This window comes from Leguminivora glycinivorella, chromosome 10, assembly GCF_023078275.1.
Source record: "Leguminivora glycinivorella isolate SPB_JAAS2020 chromosome 10, LegGlyc_1.1, whole genome shotgun sequence".
NCBI classification, from domain to species: domain Eukaryota; kingdom Metazoa; phylum Arthropoda; class Insecta; order Lepidoptera; family Tortricidae; genus Leguminivora; species Leguminivora glycinivorella.
The window spans coordinates 5,910,615-5,927,721 of record NC_062980.1 but is presented as its reverse complement, the minus strand read 5'-3'; the positions used below and the strand labels follow the sequence as shown (position 1 = coordinate 5,927,721).

The following is a 17,107-nucleotide window of genomic DNA, read 5'->3' as shown; positions in this document are numbered from 1 at the left end:
TCCTGTGCTCTGGGGGCGGCCCGAGACGCCGGACGCCGCTGATCGCGCGTACCGTCGCTCTGTCCGTCTGACAATACGCTATCTGACCATACTATCAACAAGAAACCACTTCAATTTAACCCTTTCGCGTATTAACTAACTTTTCTTTCCCAGGACATGAACCACACGAATTCTTACGGTATTATCCGGGGGCTCCAGTTCGCGTCCTTCATCGTGCAGTACTATGGACTGGTACTCGACCTGCTGGTGTTAGGTCTGCAGCGTTCTAGTGAAATGGCCGGCCCGCCGCAGCTGCCGAACGACTTCTTGTCGTTCCAGGACAGACAGACGGAAACGGCACATCCGATCAGGCTGTACTGCCGATATGTCGACAGGATCCATATTTACTTCAGGTTTGTGAAAACGCAATACTTGATTACCTGTTGACCTAAGATGGCTCAATGCAAGTGTCCTTAAAAAATAAACGAATGTCTTTTTTATAGGTTCACAGCGGAAGAAGCCCGCGACCTGATCCAGAGATACCTGACGGAACATCCGGATCCGAACAACGAGAACATCGTCGGCTACAACAACAAAAAGTGCTGGCCGCGCGATGCGCGCATGCGACTCATGAAACACGATGTAAATCTGTAAGAATGACCCCATATGCTACATGTGGCATAAAATTTTATGAAAAGGCAACTATGTTTGCACCATATTTGACACAGCACTGCGTAATACGTATACGAATTTTGTTACGTCAATGTAAGATCAATACCTAAACTTTCCTACGCTAATATCGGTCGAGCGTACTAAAGGAGAAGCTGAAGTGAGAAAACTATGAATTATGCTTCTTTAAATTGTCAAGATTTTCAAGGTGTATATTATCATATTTTTCGTCACTAATCGTCATATTTTGTTAACAGTGGCAGAGCAGTGTTCTGGGACATAAAGAATCGTCTGCCGCGCTCAGTGACAACCATCCAATGGGAGAACAGCTTCGTCTCAGTTTACTCCAAGGACAACCCCAATTTGCTCTTCAACATGGCTGGATTTGAGTGCAGGATATTGCCTAAAGTAAGTAAAAACTTCAACCATGTTGCTAAGGTAAAAATGTACAAGTGCTTGACGGTGACCCAGTAGATGCCACGTTCAATCTTCAATCTTTGTCAATAAATGTGACAGACTATTGGGCATTAGCGTGTGGAGCACTGCCACAGTATAAAACCAGTAATAACTCTTCTTACAAACTTCACGCCGCGCGGTGTGTCCCCCTCCCTCCCCTCGCATGCGGCGAAAACATGCGAAACTGGTGATTATTGGGCTGGACAGTCGGGGCCGCGTTTGCGCGCTGTGTTGACGTGTTGAGTTCGGGAGAAAATGACGTCAGCACCGAAGACATATTTTCGTTACTGTAGTGTTTATGGGTGTATGGAAAGTTCTCAAAATGCGGAAATGTCATTCTTTAGAATTCCTAGACACCCAGAAAAGTAAGTGGTTGTTATATATTTGCAGTGTTAGGTACATTATTGCTTACGTAAATGGCGTAAAAGTGAGATTTAAAGCTAGAATGACACATTAAAATCAATAAGGATTTATCTGTAACGACATTTAGGTAGATGCTGCGATCTATCTAGCTCGAAAGTTTGGTACCTACTTAAATATTGTGCAAACATCTATTCAAACATTTTATGTAAATATGATTTCGTCAGTATTTAAGAAACAAATACGTACTTGAATCTTTATTAGATAAAAAGGTAGAAAGAGCGTTGGTACTAGCATAGCGCCATACACAGTTACTAATACGAGTAGGACAGTAGGTACCTACGTTTCTAGTTCAAACGAATCTTTTTTTTATTGTGATGGATTGGGTGTATTCTAGAGAAAACATATAAAATGAACACTTAAATTAACGCTTTTGCAATTATTGTTACACAATCTACTATTGCGCGTATGAGAGTAATATATTTATAATGATTTTTTGTATCTTCAATACTGACTAATGTGGTGTCATGACGTGGTATTGTTATACTAAAACCTACTTACAGTTAATAGTACCTATTAGATTTACAACAACTTACATTGTACGAAGTCGATTATAGTAACGTTGTACAACCCTGCGTGACCTTGCGCAGTAGTAACGACCGCGCCGCCGCTGCCGGAGATTAACTACTGATATATCCTTATACTGTGGCACTGCTACTTTTACAGGTCTATTCCCAGGAGTTTGCACAAAATGGCATATTTTGACAGTCACGACTGTATAGCGATACAAGTGTCTCACTTACACAGTTAAAGATTTGTTCATTCTATTCATGCGAACTATCATGAATTGACCTGTCGTTAGAGAATATTTTCTATGATGAATCGCGTAGGGTGTGACTGTGTGCTCTGGGGGCGGCCCGAGACGCCGGACGCTGCTGATCGCGCGTACCGACGCTCTGCCCGTCTGACAATACGCTGTCTGACTTTACCAACTAAATTACAGACCAAAATATCTTCTACTACTTTACTAAATAAAGTTAATTCCACAGTGCCGTAGTCAAAATGAAGAGCTATCGCATCGTGATGGCGTGTGGAACCTCCAGAATGAAGTTACGAAGGAGCGAACGGCTCAGTGCTACCTCCGCGTGGACGATGAGTCGCTAGCACGCTTCCATAACAGAGTCCGTCAGATCCTCATGGCTTCTGGCTCTACTACTTTCACGAAGATTGTCAACAAATGGAACACGGCGCTCATTGGTAAGGATTACAATACAATACAATACAATACTCTTTATTGCACACCTTGATAAAATACAACAATACAAAACAAGGAAGAAACACGAACAAAGGTAAACAACAGGCGGTCTTATCGCTAAAGAGCGATTTCTTCCAGACAACCTTAAGGTAGCGGAAATTGATTGAAGGATTGTTTGCACTCTGGGCTTATCAATCTTTAAAAATACTGCCGGAAATAAATCATATTATTATTTATCATATTGCTGCTCTAGGGCCTAAGTCCACTAGATTTTATATGGGCTAGCTAGTTTTACGAAGTTGATTGCCATGTCACGGATCACGATATCTCCACCAAAAACCGATTAGTAAAACATCGAGAACTGACTATATGAATACCGCAATTTGTCCTCAGGTCTAATGACGTACTTCCGCGAAGCCGTAGTCAACACCCAGGAACTCCTAGACCTACTAGTGAAATGCGAGAACAAGATCCAGACCCGCATCAAGATCGGTCTCAACTCCAAAATGCCGTCTCGCTTCCCGCCTGTCGTGTTTTACACGCCTAAGGAGCTGGGCGGGCTCGGCATGTTGTCTATGGGACACGTGCTCATTCCTCAGGTGAGATCATTATAACACAGGCACACAAGATACACACACAGCACACACAAAAAAGGCAGATACGCAAGACTTTCAAACCGCTTTTACCATTGGGTCGTGTTTGAGCACAAGTTTCCCCGTTCACCAGCGCGTCTTTCATGCGTTACTTCGGGTCTTCGCCCCTACGCGGCGCTTGGCCTTCGCGAACCTCGACGCTTCGCCTTTGGCCTCGCCTCCTTGGTAACCTGTCAGGGACGCTCTGGATCTTCCGCCCTACGCGGAGCTCGGACTTTGAAGCTCCGCCGCCTAGCACAACTCAATCTTGTGTTTGATACTAAAAAATTGTGAAGTTTAAATACTCGCACATACTCGTAGAAGTGGCTCGAATTTGGACTTTGTTCCATGTTGACGAATCATAAATAACAATCTGTTGAAATATTCATCATGTTCACAGTCTGACCTTCGCTGGTCGAAGCAAACCGACGTGGGCATCACCCACTTCCGTTCAGGCATGTCGCACGATGAGGACCAGCTCATTCCCAACTTGTACCGCTACATCCAGCCTTGGGAGGCGGAGTTCGTGGACTCACAGCGAGTTTGGGCAGAGTACGCGCTCAAGAGGCAGGAGGCTAACGCTCAAAACCGGTTAGTTATGTCAATGTTACTGCTCTATCGTAATAATGTCTCTAGGATATGTTGTGCTGATGGAAATCAACTGAACTTGTGCGTCAACATCCAAACCTGGGAGACGCAGTTTATGGAAGCTCATGTAGGTGTGGCTCAATACAATACAAAGCATTTATTCATGATAAACAGTCATAAAAATAAGAACAAATGGTACTACATTTTATAAGTTATATCATGAATGTGTTTGTGATATTTAAATATAATTATAATATTTCTTTCTGTAGACGACTAACGCTAGAAGACTTGGAAGACTCATGGGATAGGGGTATCCCTCGTATCAACACGCTCTTCCAGAAAGATCGTCACACACTCGCGTACGACAAGGGCTGGAGAATCAGAACTGAATTCAAACAATACCAGGTGAGTACAGCTTCAAAAATATAGCACTACCATTTAATTATTTCTACAAGAACAATGTTGAGCTTCTAAATGGCTGTTATCATTATGAGACAAAATCTGAACAAAAATATTGCTGGCCATGTGTCAAGATAGATGTGTTCAAACTATTTGAGGGTCCAATAAGGGCCACAGCCAGATCTCTGCTTGTTGACTGGATTGTATGAGACCTGGTACTTCTCATGAACCAAATAGACAAACTCCTTATATGCCTTTTGCCTTGAGACTCGTACATTTTTAGTATAACAATGTTTTATTTTGTACAGGTCTTGAAACAGAATCCGTTCTGGTGGACGCACCAGCGTCACGACGGCAAGCTGTGGAACCTGAACAACTACCGCACAGACATGATCCAGGCGCTCGGCGGCGTCGAGGGCATCCTCGAGCACACGCTTTTCAAGGGCACCTACTTCCCCACCTGGGAGGGGCTGTTCTGGTAAGCATCCATAGGCTTTCCTGATTCCAGCCGGGATTTCCTGCACTACGTTCACAATTTTCATAGTCGTTTGAGTAGAGCCGTCCGTTCATTCTTCTGTCTTGAACGTAATGGCAACATAATTGGTTACATTATATTGTTGGTTTTTCGAGTTTCTTCTTGAAAGTGAATTTACGATTTGATAGAATTGGAGCTACTTAAAAATTAGGTCAGTTTTGTAGTCCGTTTTAAATGATTTATTTCTGCGCACAGGGAAAAGGCATCAGGCTTCGAAGAGTCGATGAAGTACAAGAAGCTGACGAACGCGCAGCGATCCGGTTTGAACCAGATCCCCAACCGTCGCTTCACGCTCTGGTGGTCGCCCACCATCAACCGAGCCAACGTCTACGTCGGTTTCCAGGTAAACATGCTCAACATATCTGTACTTCTTTTTTAATGTTGTGACAAGCAGAAACGTCTGCAATAGATGCCACTAGGCTTATTTAAAAGTGGAAAAGTACTGCCTTGGGTGCGGCTTTGGATCCTGTACTTCTTACCGAAATTTTATTGATTTGAAGCACATCTTGCTGCATTTGTAGCCGTTACACCCACAGCCGTAACACACGTTATCATTTGACTCGCTTTATTATACTTGCTTAAGATATTTGAACCTCGCAGACTTTTGTGGTCAAACTATTCCGTTTTTTGATTTGCAAAAGGCGAATACAACATGCTTCTCAATATGCTTGCTCGTAATATGAAATTCTTTGAACATGCATTGCATTGATCATTACTCATTACACTCATCGACTTTCCTATTTCGCATTCAGCTTGCGCGCATACTATAGCATCGATGTGTAATAATAATCGAGCCAGACTTGTAAAAATAGCAGTCTATTCAATTCTAACTCATACCTGCAATTTTTTTTTAATACTATACGACAGTAAATGCTGGAAATAAACTTCCGCAAACAGTCAGTTTTCATGATGAATCGCGTAGGGGTCCTGAAACCAGAGAGTCTCTGTGCTCTGGGGGCGGCCCGAGACGCCGGACGTCGCTGATCGCGCGTACCGTCGCTCTGTCCGTCTGACAATACGCTACCTGATCAAACAAAGTTATCAACTACCTTTTAATAATAGTGTGTACAGTTTTGACAAAGTTTTTTTGGTGACAGGTGCAACTGATTTGACCGGCATTTTCATGCACGGCAAGATCCCGACGCTCAAGATTTCGCTGATCCAGATCTTCAGAGCTCACTTGTGGCAGAAGGTCCACGAGTCGATCGTCATGGACTTGTGCCAAGTAAGTCCTTAATACTACTTTTGTCTTACCGTCTTTAATATATCAGTACTGTCACCATAACGGAGTGCCCAAAGGTAGTTCACAATTATCTTAACACACACCTCAATACCTTGAACAGAATGGTGCAGTAATTAATGAGCATCTTGGCTGTTCCGATATGTCTGATGACGACTGTGTAACTGTTGTTATTAATGCTTATTCGTTAGGAAATATTGTTTATAATTACAATTTGTATAGTTGTGCTTCCCTTTCACTAGGTATTCGATCAAGAGCTCGACGCGCTGGAAATTGAGACAGTCCAGAAGGAAACCATCCATCCCCGTAAATCGTACAAGATGAACTCGTCTTGTGCTGACATTTTGCTGTTCTCTGCCTACAAGTGGAACGTGTCCCGGCCCTCGCTACTCGCTGATACCAAGTAAGTTATGGTTGAATTTCATAAATAGTAGTAAAAGTACTGTCAAATTTGGTAAATATTAACAAAAGACTAGGTGACATCAGAAGCTTATGTAGCGGCACTTCTTCTGTGCTTATTCCGTTCTTAGCGAATACTTACGCAAAAAGTAATAGATATGTATTGTGAAGAGAGCAGGAGTTCCTTGCGTACATTTACTTTTGAGGTAAAATATTAGGACAATGTCTATGAAAGTCTAGAAATGGAGAAAGGCTAAGAGGACGAGTTTTTTTAATCAGATAGATTTCTGCTATATGATATGGCCTGAATACTTCGCTCGAATGTTGCTCGAGTTGATATCTCTTCTCTCGGCTGATTCTTACTGATTCTAATTATCCCACAGGGACACCATGGACAACACAACCACACAAAAGTACTGGCTGGACATCCAGCTACGTTGGGGCGACTACGACTCTCACGACATCGAGCGTTACGCCCGCGCCAAGTTCCTGGACTACACCACGGACAACATGTCCATCTACCCCTCGCCTACTGGCCTGCTCATCGCCATCGACCTGGCCTACAACTTGCACAGGTGAGACACACTAGACAGCACACAGGCGATAGCACAACACACAAGTTCCATTGACTTGGCTTACAATTACAACTTGCACAGATAACACTAGATTATGTCGCAAGTTTGCGGCGTTAGACAGAACTATCGAACTATTTTGAATGTTTAAATGTATACGAAGAAAGGACGGAAGGAAATTACACCGTGAAGCGGCTCAGTCTGTGAGAACGTACTTATTCCATAAAATACTCGTAATGTGTGTACTTACTACTACCAATTGTTAATTTTGTAAGAAGGCTCGTCATATGTGATCTTTACTAAATTCCATTTTATTTCCTAGCGCATACGGCAACTGGTTCCCCGGCTGCAAGCCCCTCATCCAGCAGGCCATGGCCAAGATCATGAAGGCCAACCCCGCGCTGTACGTGCTGCGCGAGCGCATCCGCAAGGCTCTCCAGCTGTACTCCTCCGAGCCCACTGAGCCCTACCTCTCCAGCCAGAACTATGGAGAGCTATTCTCCAACCAAATCATTTGGTAAGTGTCTATGCAGTAACATATATAACTAACTAGCCCACGGTTGCAAGCCTTTGATCTAGTAGGCCATAGCCAAGATCATCAAGGTGACAGAACTAGATTTAGATAGAAGAAACAAGTTCATCTATTTGTATAGGGGCCAAGCGTGTCCATTTTGTACTGAAGTTGTTACTTGCCTGTGATTTTAAATATGTCTCAGGCCCTTGAGTGTTCATCATTTTTGTGTTGTTGCAATACATATCACGTAACGAAGCATTTTTAATGTTTTTGTTGACTTCAACTTACAAAAATTGACGCCCGAAAGCTGCAAGCTGCAATTAAAGATGGACAACTCAGTGGATTTTACTGAGTTCATTTGACACGCACATCTGTGATCAAGGGCGACCCTGCGCTTTATGTGCTCCGCGAGCGACTATCAGTCTGTGAGTCGGTGAGTGTCTAACATCCACACACACATAGCCTAATCCAACTGGCCGAGCGAGGAACGCATATGAACTAGAATTAACGCACTAAGTGATCGACAGCCCGTCTGTTTCCGGCCTGGTATGGCTAGCCAGCTGGCTAGGGGGCAGCAAGAGAGACCCGGGCAGAGGTCAGTGGCGCCGAAAAATTGGCGCGTGTTCTATTTGTACCAGGGCTAGCATGCTGCGAAAAAATTACACCCAAAGTGTTTGTACGATGCCGGCATTTAGGCGGCTGAAAATGGTATTGTGGTATACTGTTTTACATGTTTTCACAATGGTTTAAACATTTACTCAGGTTCGTCGACGACACCAACGTGTACCGCGTGACGATCCACAAGACATTCGAGGGCAACTTGACCACGAAGCCCATCAACGGCGCCATCTTCATCTTCAACCCGCGCACCGGCCAGCTGTTCCTCAAGATCATCCACACCAGCGTGTGGGCCGGACAGAAGCGTCTTGGACAGGTAACTCGCAAACCTTCTTAAGCGTACTTTGCTCCGTCATCGTAAGGTGTGAAAGTGCTATTATATTATACACATCGCATTTACATTTAAATTGATGTTTATGGTGCAGTCGTTTTGTGACGGTTTGGCATGATCAGAGTAAAATGTGGTGTGGCGGATGTGGTGAAAGGCGTCAAATATTTACACCCAACGAGTTATGTTTATTGTTTATGGCCGATCAAATATTTTATTGACCGTTTCTGTTCCAATAGCTCGCCAAATGGAAGACCGCCGAAGAAGTAGCGGCTTTGATTCGTTCGCTGCCGGTGGAGGAGCAGCCCAAACAGATCATTGTCACCAGGAAGGGAATGTTGGATCCTCTTGAGGTTTGTATTTTCTACGTGCAGTATTTCTTGATAAAAAAAGAAGTAAATGAAAAGAATAATTGTAATCCATTTTGCTATGAAACTCCCAGGAGTCTTATCTCAACAAAAACAGTCTTCAATCTTTTGATTTTGAGTTTTAATATTTAACTTTATGAGCCCATGCCCATGGAAGACAGAAGTTCTATGAAACTGTCTAATTTTTATCGGTAGTCGTTTATGTTGGAGCGCAGAAAATATTTAAAAAGTTGATGTGCCCATCTTTCGCCTATATAATGTGTTGCTCTTTATGCAGGTCCACTTGTTAGATTTCCCCAACATCGTGATCAAAGGATCGGAGCTTCAACTTCCGTTCCAGGCGTGTCTCAAGGTGGAGAAGTTCGGAGACCTCATCCTTAAGGCTACAGAGCCTCAGATGGTGCTCTTCAACCTGTACGACGACTGGCTCAAGACCATCTCCTCCTACACGGTTAGTATTACCACCTGGTTACTTCCTCAACATGACCCAAGGGCTTGGTCATATACCTGGTTCAGAAGTTCAGGGACCTATACTTGAATATGAAACCAAGGTCACACCTTGATGAACCAAGCTATAAACTTATATAAAATTTAATAAGCTGGACATAAAGACTCCTACATTTCAACAGTAACTTTAAATTTTTGAACACAAAATTGGACATATGAAACTAGGAAAACAATTATAAAACTACAAACAATGACAAAACAAAGTTAAGTATCACAAATATCAATATTTTTATTTGAATCTGGTATAACTGATTGAATTTAAAGACAAACATCGTGTCTGTGAACCGTGCAAACGTCCTGGCATTGCGGAGGAATGACATTAAAGTTTGCGTGTTTATATATTTTTATTTTGCCACAGGCGTTCAGCCGTCTGATCCTGATCTTGCGCGCGCTGCACGTGAACACCGAGCGCACCAAGGTGCTCCTGAAGCCGGACAAGAGCACGCTCACCGAGCCGCACCACATCTGGCCCACGCTCGCCGACGACGACTGGATCAAGGTCGAGGTGCAGCTCAAGGACCTCATCCTGGCCGACTACGGCAAGAAGAACAAGTGAGTATACCCTCTCTCCATCAAAGACATCTCATAAGTGCACCAAGCTGATGGAACTGCTAAACCAAGCACCAAGTAGACGGAAGCCAGAAAAGAATGCTCTTCGCTCGAAATATTTTCTTAATAACATGAATGTCATATGACCCAATAGACTTTAGGACGATAGGTGGATATTGATTTTATGGGATAATTAAAAAGATGATCCTGCCCTGGCAGGCAAGCATGGTCGCGTGATAAACGATAAAACGTCAGGCCGTCTTTTTGCACTATTTGTAAGTGCGAATAGGACGGCCTGACGTATCGGTGCTGATTAGTATATGCCTACTTTTATGTCGTCGTCCCATACCATTGTTTATTAATATTTATTCAAAGCCTAACTGTATCAAAGGCCTCCCCCCCTCTTTTCCATTCCTCTCTGTTTAGTGCTACATCTGGCCAACCAATCAAAAATGAGTCCAGGTTATCCCGCCATCGCCCATGTAGTCTGCCGGATCCTCGGTTTTACTCGTCACTTTATGGTTATCTTGGCCCACAAGTCATTCGATAGACCAGCTCGGTCCCACTTCAACTTTTTCGTGCCATAAGAACCAGAATGTAGATATTGACTAAATTTTCTTCCGTACCTAACCAACCTCTCTTTTCCAGTGTAAACGTGGCATCACTAACCCAATCCGAGATCCGCGACATCATCCTCGGCATGGAGATCTCGGCTCCGTCGGCGCAGCGGCAGCAGATCGCCGAGATCGAGAAGCAGAGCAAGGAGCAGAGCCAGCTCACCGCCACCACCACGCGCACCGTCAACAAGCACGGCGACGAGATCATCACCTCCACCACCAGCAACTATGAGTCGCAGACCTTCAGGTACGGACTAGATTTTATACTCGTAGAGTTACTCGGCTTCCTTTATGACAAACTTTTATCACAGAAAAATACGCACAGCAGGCCAGTGTTTCTCGCCCGCCACGCCGCTGGTTGCGTGTAATCAAATGCGCTATCCAGCACTTTTGAAGCACTAATAGTAGATGAAGTAAAAATGCAGTAAAATGGGGCAGGAAGACAGAATGTCGCTCTGTCTTCCTGCTCTGTTATTTTTAACTATTAAGTGCCCATAGGTTTTGTGAAACGCATGTTTGTTCTTAGCATTGAAATATATTCACGAAGGTCGTGTTCTGGTTTTCTCTATAAACCTACTGCATCTTTAACTCTATAGATCTACAACATACGATTAATGCGTGCGTAGCTTAAGTAAATGGTTACGTACGTAACTATGTTAAGCTCCTATTTCGTTACAGCTCAAAGACGGAATGGCGTGTCCGTGCCATCTCTGCCACGAACCTGCATCTTCGTACGAACCACATCTACGTCAGCTCCGACGATATCAAGGAGAGCGGATACACATACATTCTTCCTAAGAATTTGCTTAAGAAGTTCGTCACTATCTCCGATTTGAGAGCACAGGTAATTTTCTAATTTATTTAATATCTTCTGAGGGATGTAACTCTTGGTAGTAATTCTTAAATATGTATAATCATTAAAATAAAATATTTTTATCTGCTACACAATAGGCATTATTGTATTTTTACTTACACCTTAGTGCGTTTTCACATTATCCGATCCGATATCGGATGTCGGACCGATATCCCATACATTACAGGCGACATCTTGGATTTTTCCAGTGAAATGCTTCAGACATCCGATATCGGATCGGATAATGTGAAAACGGACTTACACTGATTATTATAGTGGATATAAAGAAAAGTGTCTAACTAAGCCAGAATAAGTCATACCAACTCTGAAACTTCTTGTTCCTTTACTAGTTATTTCTAATAAGTAAACATTTTTATTTGATCAGATCGCGTGCTACCTGTACGGAACGTCACCGCCGGACAACCCCATGGTCCGCGAGGTGCACTGCGCAGTGCTGCCCCCACAGTGGGGTACACATCAACAGGTAAGATCTCACACAAATGCTGAATTTTCGATATAAAATAAATATGATAATTGATTTCATTCTGTGAGTAATGTAGGAAGATGTTATCCAGTCTAAACTTGAAGCGAATAAGGGTTTTATCACACTAGCGATTTGTAAGCGAGTACGCCAAGATTGCGTAGTGAGTGGAACGATTCTGCCGCGAGAGCGTCAAGATTTCGCTCGCAATTCTGTCCCAGGCAATTTAAACTGTAAATAAGAGATTGAAAGTTGTAAATTCAATAGCAAATTTTTGACAACGGCGTTCCAGGGGTTAAAGCAGATCAAGGGGCGTAGCCGAATGGAATTTCTCGAAGCCAAACGCCACTGAAACGCTGCAGAAATGTAGTCTGGCTCTGTCGCGCCAATACGCAAGAGCGAGAGAAATAGACAGCTACGAAAGAGATATTATCATGAGCGTTTGTGCATTCGGCTACGCACACGTTTTCTCGATCTTACAACCATTTTTTTTAGTGCTAACCAGTGGTGAAGGCAGTCTATTAGTTGTCGTATATTAACATTGTGTATCCTCGCCCTCAGGTGCACCTGCCGCGCCAGCTGCCCAAGCACCCGCAGCTGGCGCACCTGCAGCCGCTGGGCTGGATGCACACGCAGCCCAACGAGCTGCCGCAGCTCTCGCCGCAGGTAACTCATCATAACTATACTGTCTTTACTTCATTTAACTCGGCAACCTTGAAGGTTCAAGGGTGAACCGGCATCTTCTGGGCGAGCTCACTCCATCGTAAGCCACGTCTTTGCCTTTGGCTAGTCTGTCCAAGAGAAAGCCCATTTATCATTTAAAAATAATCCATCACTTTCATTCATATTCATAAGCCAGTTCATTTTAGATTCCAAATAGTCCTTACACCCTGGCTGCTGCCTCTGCGTGCGTCCCATGACACATTCAAGGGCAGCTGCCGCTCGGTTACATTTCATTAAAGTGTCAAAACGGCCTCTACTGGCTTCGGCTCCGCGGGCAAAGGCCCGGAATACCTTATGGTTTCCGTCATGGGAAGGACTATACCCCGTCTATCCTATTCACCGCTAAGGCAGAACCCCCCTCCCTTCCTATACCTTCGTAAATTATTCTGACACGGTTCATGTTGACTCACCGCACCGCACCCGATAAGCGTGGCGTCCAAAGGTCTTATTAATAATTATATTTTCTTAATAATTTATGACTTATCCCTTTGTCAAAAAAAAAAATACAAAATATGATTGGGCTTTTTTGAGACTGAAGAAAGTTATTGCATACAGTCAACATAGAATATCATCAAGCTAAAATGTGTTTAATTGTGATAATAAGTATCTAAATAGTAGTTTCGTATTTTTTTGTAAAAATATTTCTACGTATATACATACAATGCATATGTCATACGTGCCTGTACCTATAATTTTGACACGTTTTCTACCAGAAATGTATCAAATATAGTAAATTCCCCGCGAGGTACTCCTATTTTAATTATTAGTAGCTGGCGGTGATTCATTGTTTCCCAATGAACTGACCAGTTCTTTTGAATACCACATTATCCTTGAATGATTTCACTGTAAAGTTTCCCAAGTTACATTCCCGCCTCAATGATTAACCATAATTAAAATATTTAAAGAATAACAATTATAAATTTATACAATCTGGTAATATTGTGAAATATCTATTTTCCGTGTTTGCTTACAATAAAGGAATTTATAATTCATTTTGAACCAAACAATGTGAATCATTAACATTTGTTTCAAACATACATCAGATGTATAAATATAAGAATGTTAAATTAATTTGAGAATTACTTGCTTAGAATTTTGAACTTAAAATAGTGATAGACGCAACGAAATTCCTAAAACCTACAGTTCAAGGGTATATCAATATGTATACACACATAAATGTATAATTTGTAATCAAAAACGTACGTTTATTCCACAGGACATCACGACACACGCCAAAGTAATGTCCGAAAACCCGTCCTGGGACGGCGAAAAGACCATCATCATAACCTGTTCCTTCACGCCCGGCTCCTGCTCGTTAACCGCCTACAAGCTCACGCCCTCGGGCTACGAGTGGGGTGCACGGAATACCGACCGCGGAAATAATCCTAAAGGATATCTGCCGAGCCACTATGAGCGTGTCCAGATGTTGCTGTCTGACCGGTTCCTTGGATATTTCATGGTGCCTTCGCAGGGCAGCTGGAACTACAATTTCATGGGTAAGTGCATTTGTATTTATACAAGGATTTATTTAGCAAGGACAATCATACACAAGGTCTCGCCGTCGGGCTACGAGTGGGGTGCACGTAATATGGACCGCGGGAACAACCCTAAAGGACTATGAGTATGAGCCCTTTAGGGTCCCGATCCCGAGCCACTATGAGCGCGTGCAGAGGTTGCTGTCTGATCGTTTATTTTGGAATACTTTACTATTATATTACAGTTGGGAATACTATAATTAGCTGGATATGCTATCTTTAACAGGATAAATAAATAATAAATCTATTATTCATTATTCCTCTGCTTCCGTTATGTTGTTAAATACACGGAAAACCGCTCAAATTGCCGATAAGGTATATTTTATTCCTCGACTTGTTATAGATTATGACTTGTTATATAATTAATTAATAGAGGTATATAACAAGTCATAATCTATACTATACAACGGGACGGTGGGAACGCCACACTATACAAGTACCACAGAACACCCCACTAGAAGCCAAATGCAAGCGATATTGTTCGAGACGCAAATCACCAATCCTTGCGGGGTGAGGCGGGCGCGCACGGTGCTGCCATTGGTCGTTTCAAATAATGGCGCGCCTTTATGATTAGCAGTAGGGATGGGAATGGGACATGTCTATTATAGACAATGGTACCGGTACCAGTACTGTGGTGAATTTGTTTTGCAACAAATTATAATATTATAATTAAATTATAATAAGGCCTAGTTACCCTTCGGGTTGGAAGGTCAGATGGCAGTCGCTTTCATAAAACTAGTGCCTACGCCAAATCTTGGTAGTAGTTTCCAAAGCGGACCCCAGGCTCCCATGAGCCGTGGCGAATGCCGATGCCGGGATAACGCAAGGAGGATGATAATTGTGATAGCATCTCAATAAAAATCATTCTAGTAACTAATAACTAAACTGTGCATTTTTACTTACGTTTACTAAGTTAAATAACCAACTAAATATTCTAAACTAATCAATGAACTAAATACCACTACAGACTACAGATTCTAGATAATTATTCACTATTACAAATCTGCTTTCTTTTATATTTCATAAAATGGTAGCACATGGTACGAACGGCAGTACGAAGTTCCCGCAACAGACATAAACTAACATGGCCCCATGCCTAGTCGTTTACGTGAAAGGGATAGCATATCACATTGTTAACTCGGTAAAGAGGGATGGACGCGCCTCGGCGCCGCTCAGCACAACCATATTGACCAGTATAAATGAACTCCGCGGACAATAAACAATATTCAACAAAATAATTAATTTGACTTAACTGTGGAATGTTGTTCCATCTTTTTTACATGTAGAAGTGTTAGAAGACTTGCCACACCACTTTATGCTGTAAGAGACCATTGTTTGCAACCAAAATTGATTATTTAAGATTTTTTCCCGAGCGGACACGGACACTGTTAGCGGGTCGTATACTTGGGCGCTACTGATCGGTGTCGCACGCGTTCAAACTTTTATAAACCTGATTTGTCGTATGCTTGGTGACCGCGAGTCGCCCTGTAAGGGCCATCTTGTTGTATTGATCTGTGACAAGTACCCTAACCTATTTTGATTTACCCTTGTAGTAGTTTGTAACAAGTTTACCTTCCGACAGGCGTGCGGCACGAGCCCAACATGAAGTACGGCGTGCAGCTCGGCAACCCGCGCGAGTTCTACCACGAGGTGCACCGCCCCGCGCACTTCATGAACTTCGCCGCCATGGAGGACGCCGTCGCGCCCGTGCTCGCCGCCGACCGAGAGGACCACTTCGCGTAAACCACTACAGCTACAGCTCGGCTCATGGGACCTGCCATTCATGGAATCAACAACACTTTGATTGTGACTGACACCTGCCGGCTGAGCCGAAATGACGATATCAACGACGCTAGACGCAACGCAGTCTTGCTCGCAAAGCGCCTGGGCGTTTGTGCATTTGGCTACCCTGTGTAGATAGATATACGAAACTCTCGAGAGCTACCATTTTATTGGTTACTCTGTTATACACATACATATTTTCATTCACCTATCCGCGTCAGCATCGAGCTGTACCCGAACATAGGCCTTTTAATAAACTAGGAAGTCTAAAAACAGACACCGTCTACAAAAATGATTTCATCCGCTAACGGGCTCAGAACGTAACGAAAAATTATATGAGCGTTGCTAATGAGGGCACACTGACAGGTTACAATGTCTCCACTGTAACCTCTGTAAGCACGGAGTACAACCTGAGTTGCCAAGTTAAAAAAAAATATTTGAAAAAATGTAATTTGACAGTGACAGCAGGTGGATATAGTGGCGTTGTAAAATAACTATAGATAAAACCCTACGAATTGTAGCCACCTCATAATAGTGGATGCCCTAAACATATTCACTGCGGAAGATGTTGAAAGATTTCAAGCTAATTGCAGCAAGTATTAAAATGTTAGACCATCTTGAGTTGACCACTTTGCGAATGAAAGTGTGGACTATGATGATCAAATAATGCGTCGGCGATCGAACCGCAAAATTTGTGATAAAATTAAGAAATAAATGGTGAATTATCCGGATATTATTTTATGTTATTTGGTCGTAAACAAAACATACCTTAATGGATTCTAATACCGGTTGAAAAGTGATGTGGACGAATGATGTTGACTTGTAAGCGTTTTGCTATTAAGGATAATAAATTGAATAATTTCATAATAAATGGTTTTTTATTATTCACCAAAGCTCACACATGATCCTTTGTCTAGGTACAGACGGTGGTTACCCACTAAATGAATAATTGTATTAAGCAGGAAAGAAAATACATTGTTTACTTTAAATTAATGAGTAATTACGGGTATGACGTTGCTTTGATGACGATACCTATTAAGGGTAAGACAGGCTTTATGTAAATCTGAATTAAATGTACGTTATTTTAATTTTTAATTACCTAATATAACAATTAGCGTCATCTTTACAGTAGACATCTCATTCGAACC

At 42.7% G+C, this 17,107-nt stretch overlaps 1 protein-coding gene across 1 annotated transcript in view; it reads left to right on the top strand.

Annotated features, from left to right (window-relative positions):
* Positions 1-16,826, top strand: part of LOC125230135 (pre-mRNA-processing-splicing factor 8) — a 32,153-nt gene extending 15,327 nt beyond the window's left edge. The window contains 23 exon segments of the mRNA XM_048135170.1: positions 154-392; positions 483-629; positions 906-1,056; positions 2,514-2,721; positions 3,113-3,318; positions 3,752-3,942; positions 4,209-4,344; positions 4,647-4,816; positions 5,069-5,224; positions 5,978-6,098; positions 6,356-6,516; positions 6,896-7,087; positions 7,407-7,601; positions 8,361-8,532; positions 8,784-8,897; positions 9,190-9,363; positions 9,778-9,971; positions 10,617-10,832; positions 11,264-11,429; positions 11,824-11,922; positions 12,481-12,585; positions 13,859-14,138; positions 15,760-16,826. Of these exon segments, the coding sequence (XP_047991127.1) occupies positions 154-392; positions 483-629; positions 906-1,056; positions 2,514-2,721; positions 3,113-3,318; positions 3,752-3,942; positions 4,209-4,344; positions 4,647-4,816; positions 5,069-5,224; positions 5,978-6,098; positions 6,356-6,516; positions 6,896-7,087; positions 7,407-7,601; positions 8,361-8,532; positions 8,784-8,897; positions 9,190-9,363; positions 9,778-9,971; positions 10,617-10,832; positions 11,264-11,429; positions 11,824-11,922; positions 12,481-12,585; positions 13,859-14,138; positions 15,760-15,920 (3,954 nt within the window). The 3' untranslated portion in view covers positions 15,921-16,826.
* The last annotated feature ends 281 nt before the right edge of the window (positions 16,827-17,107 follow it).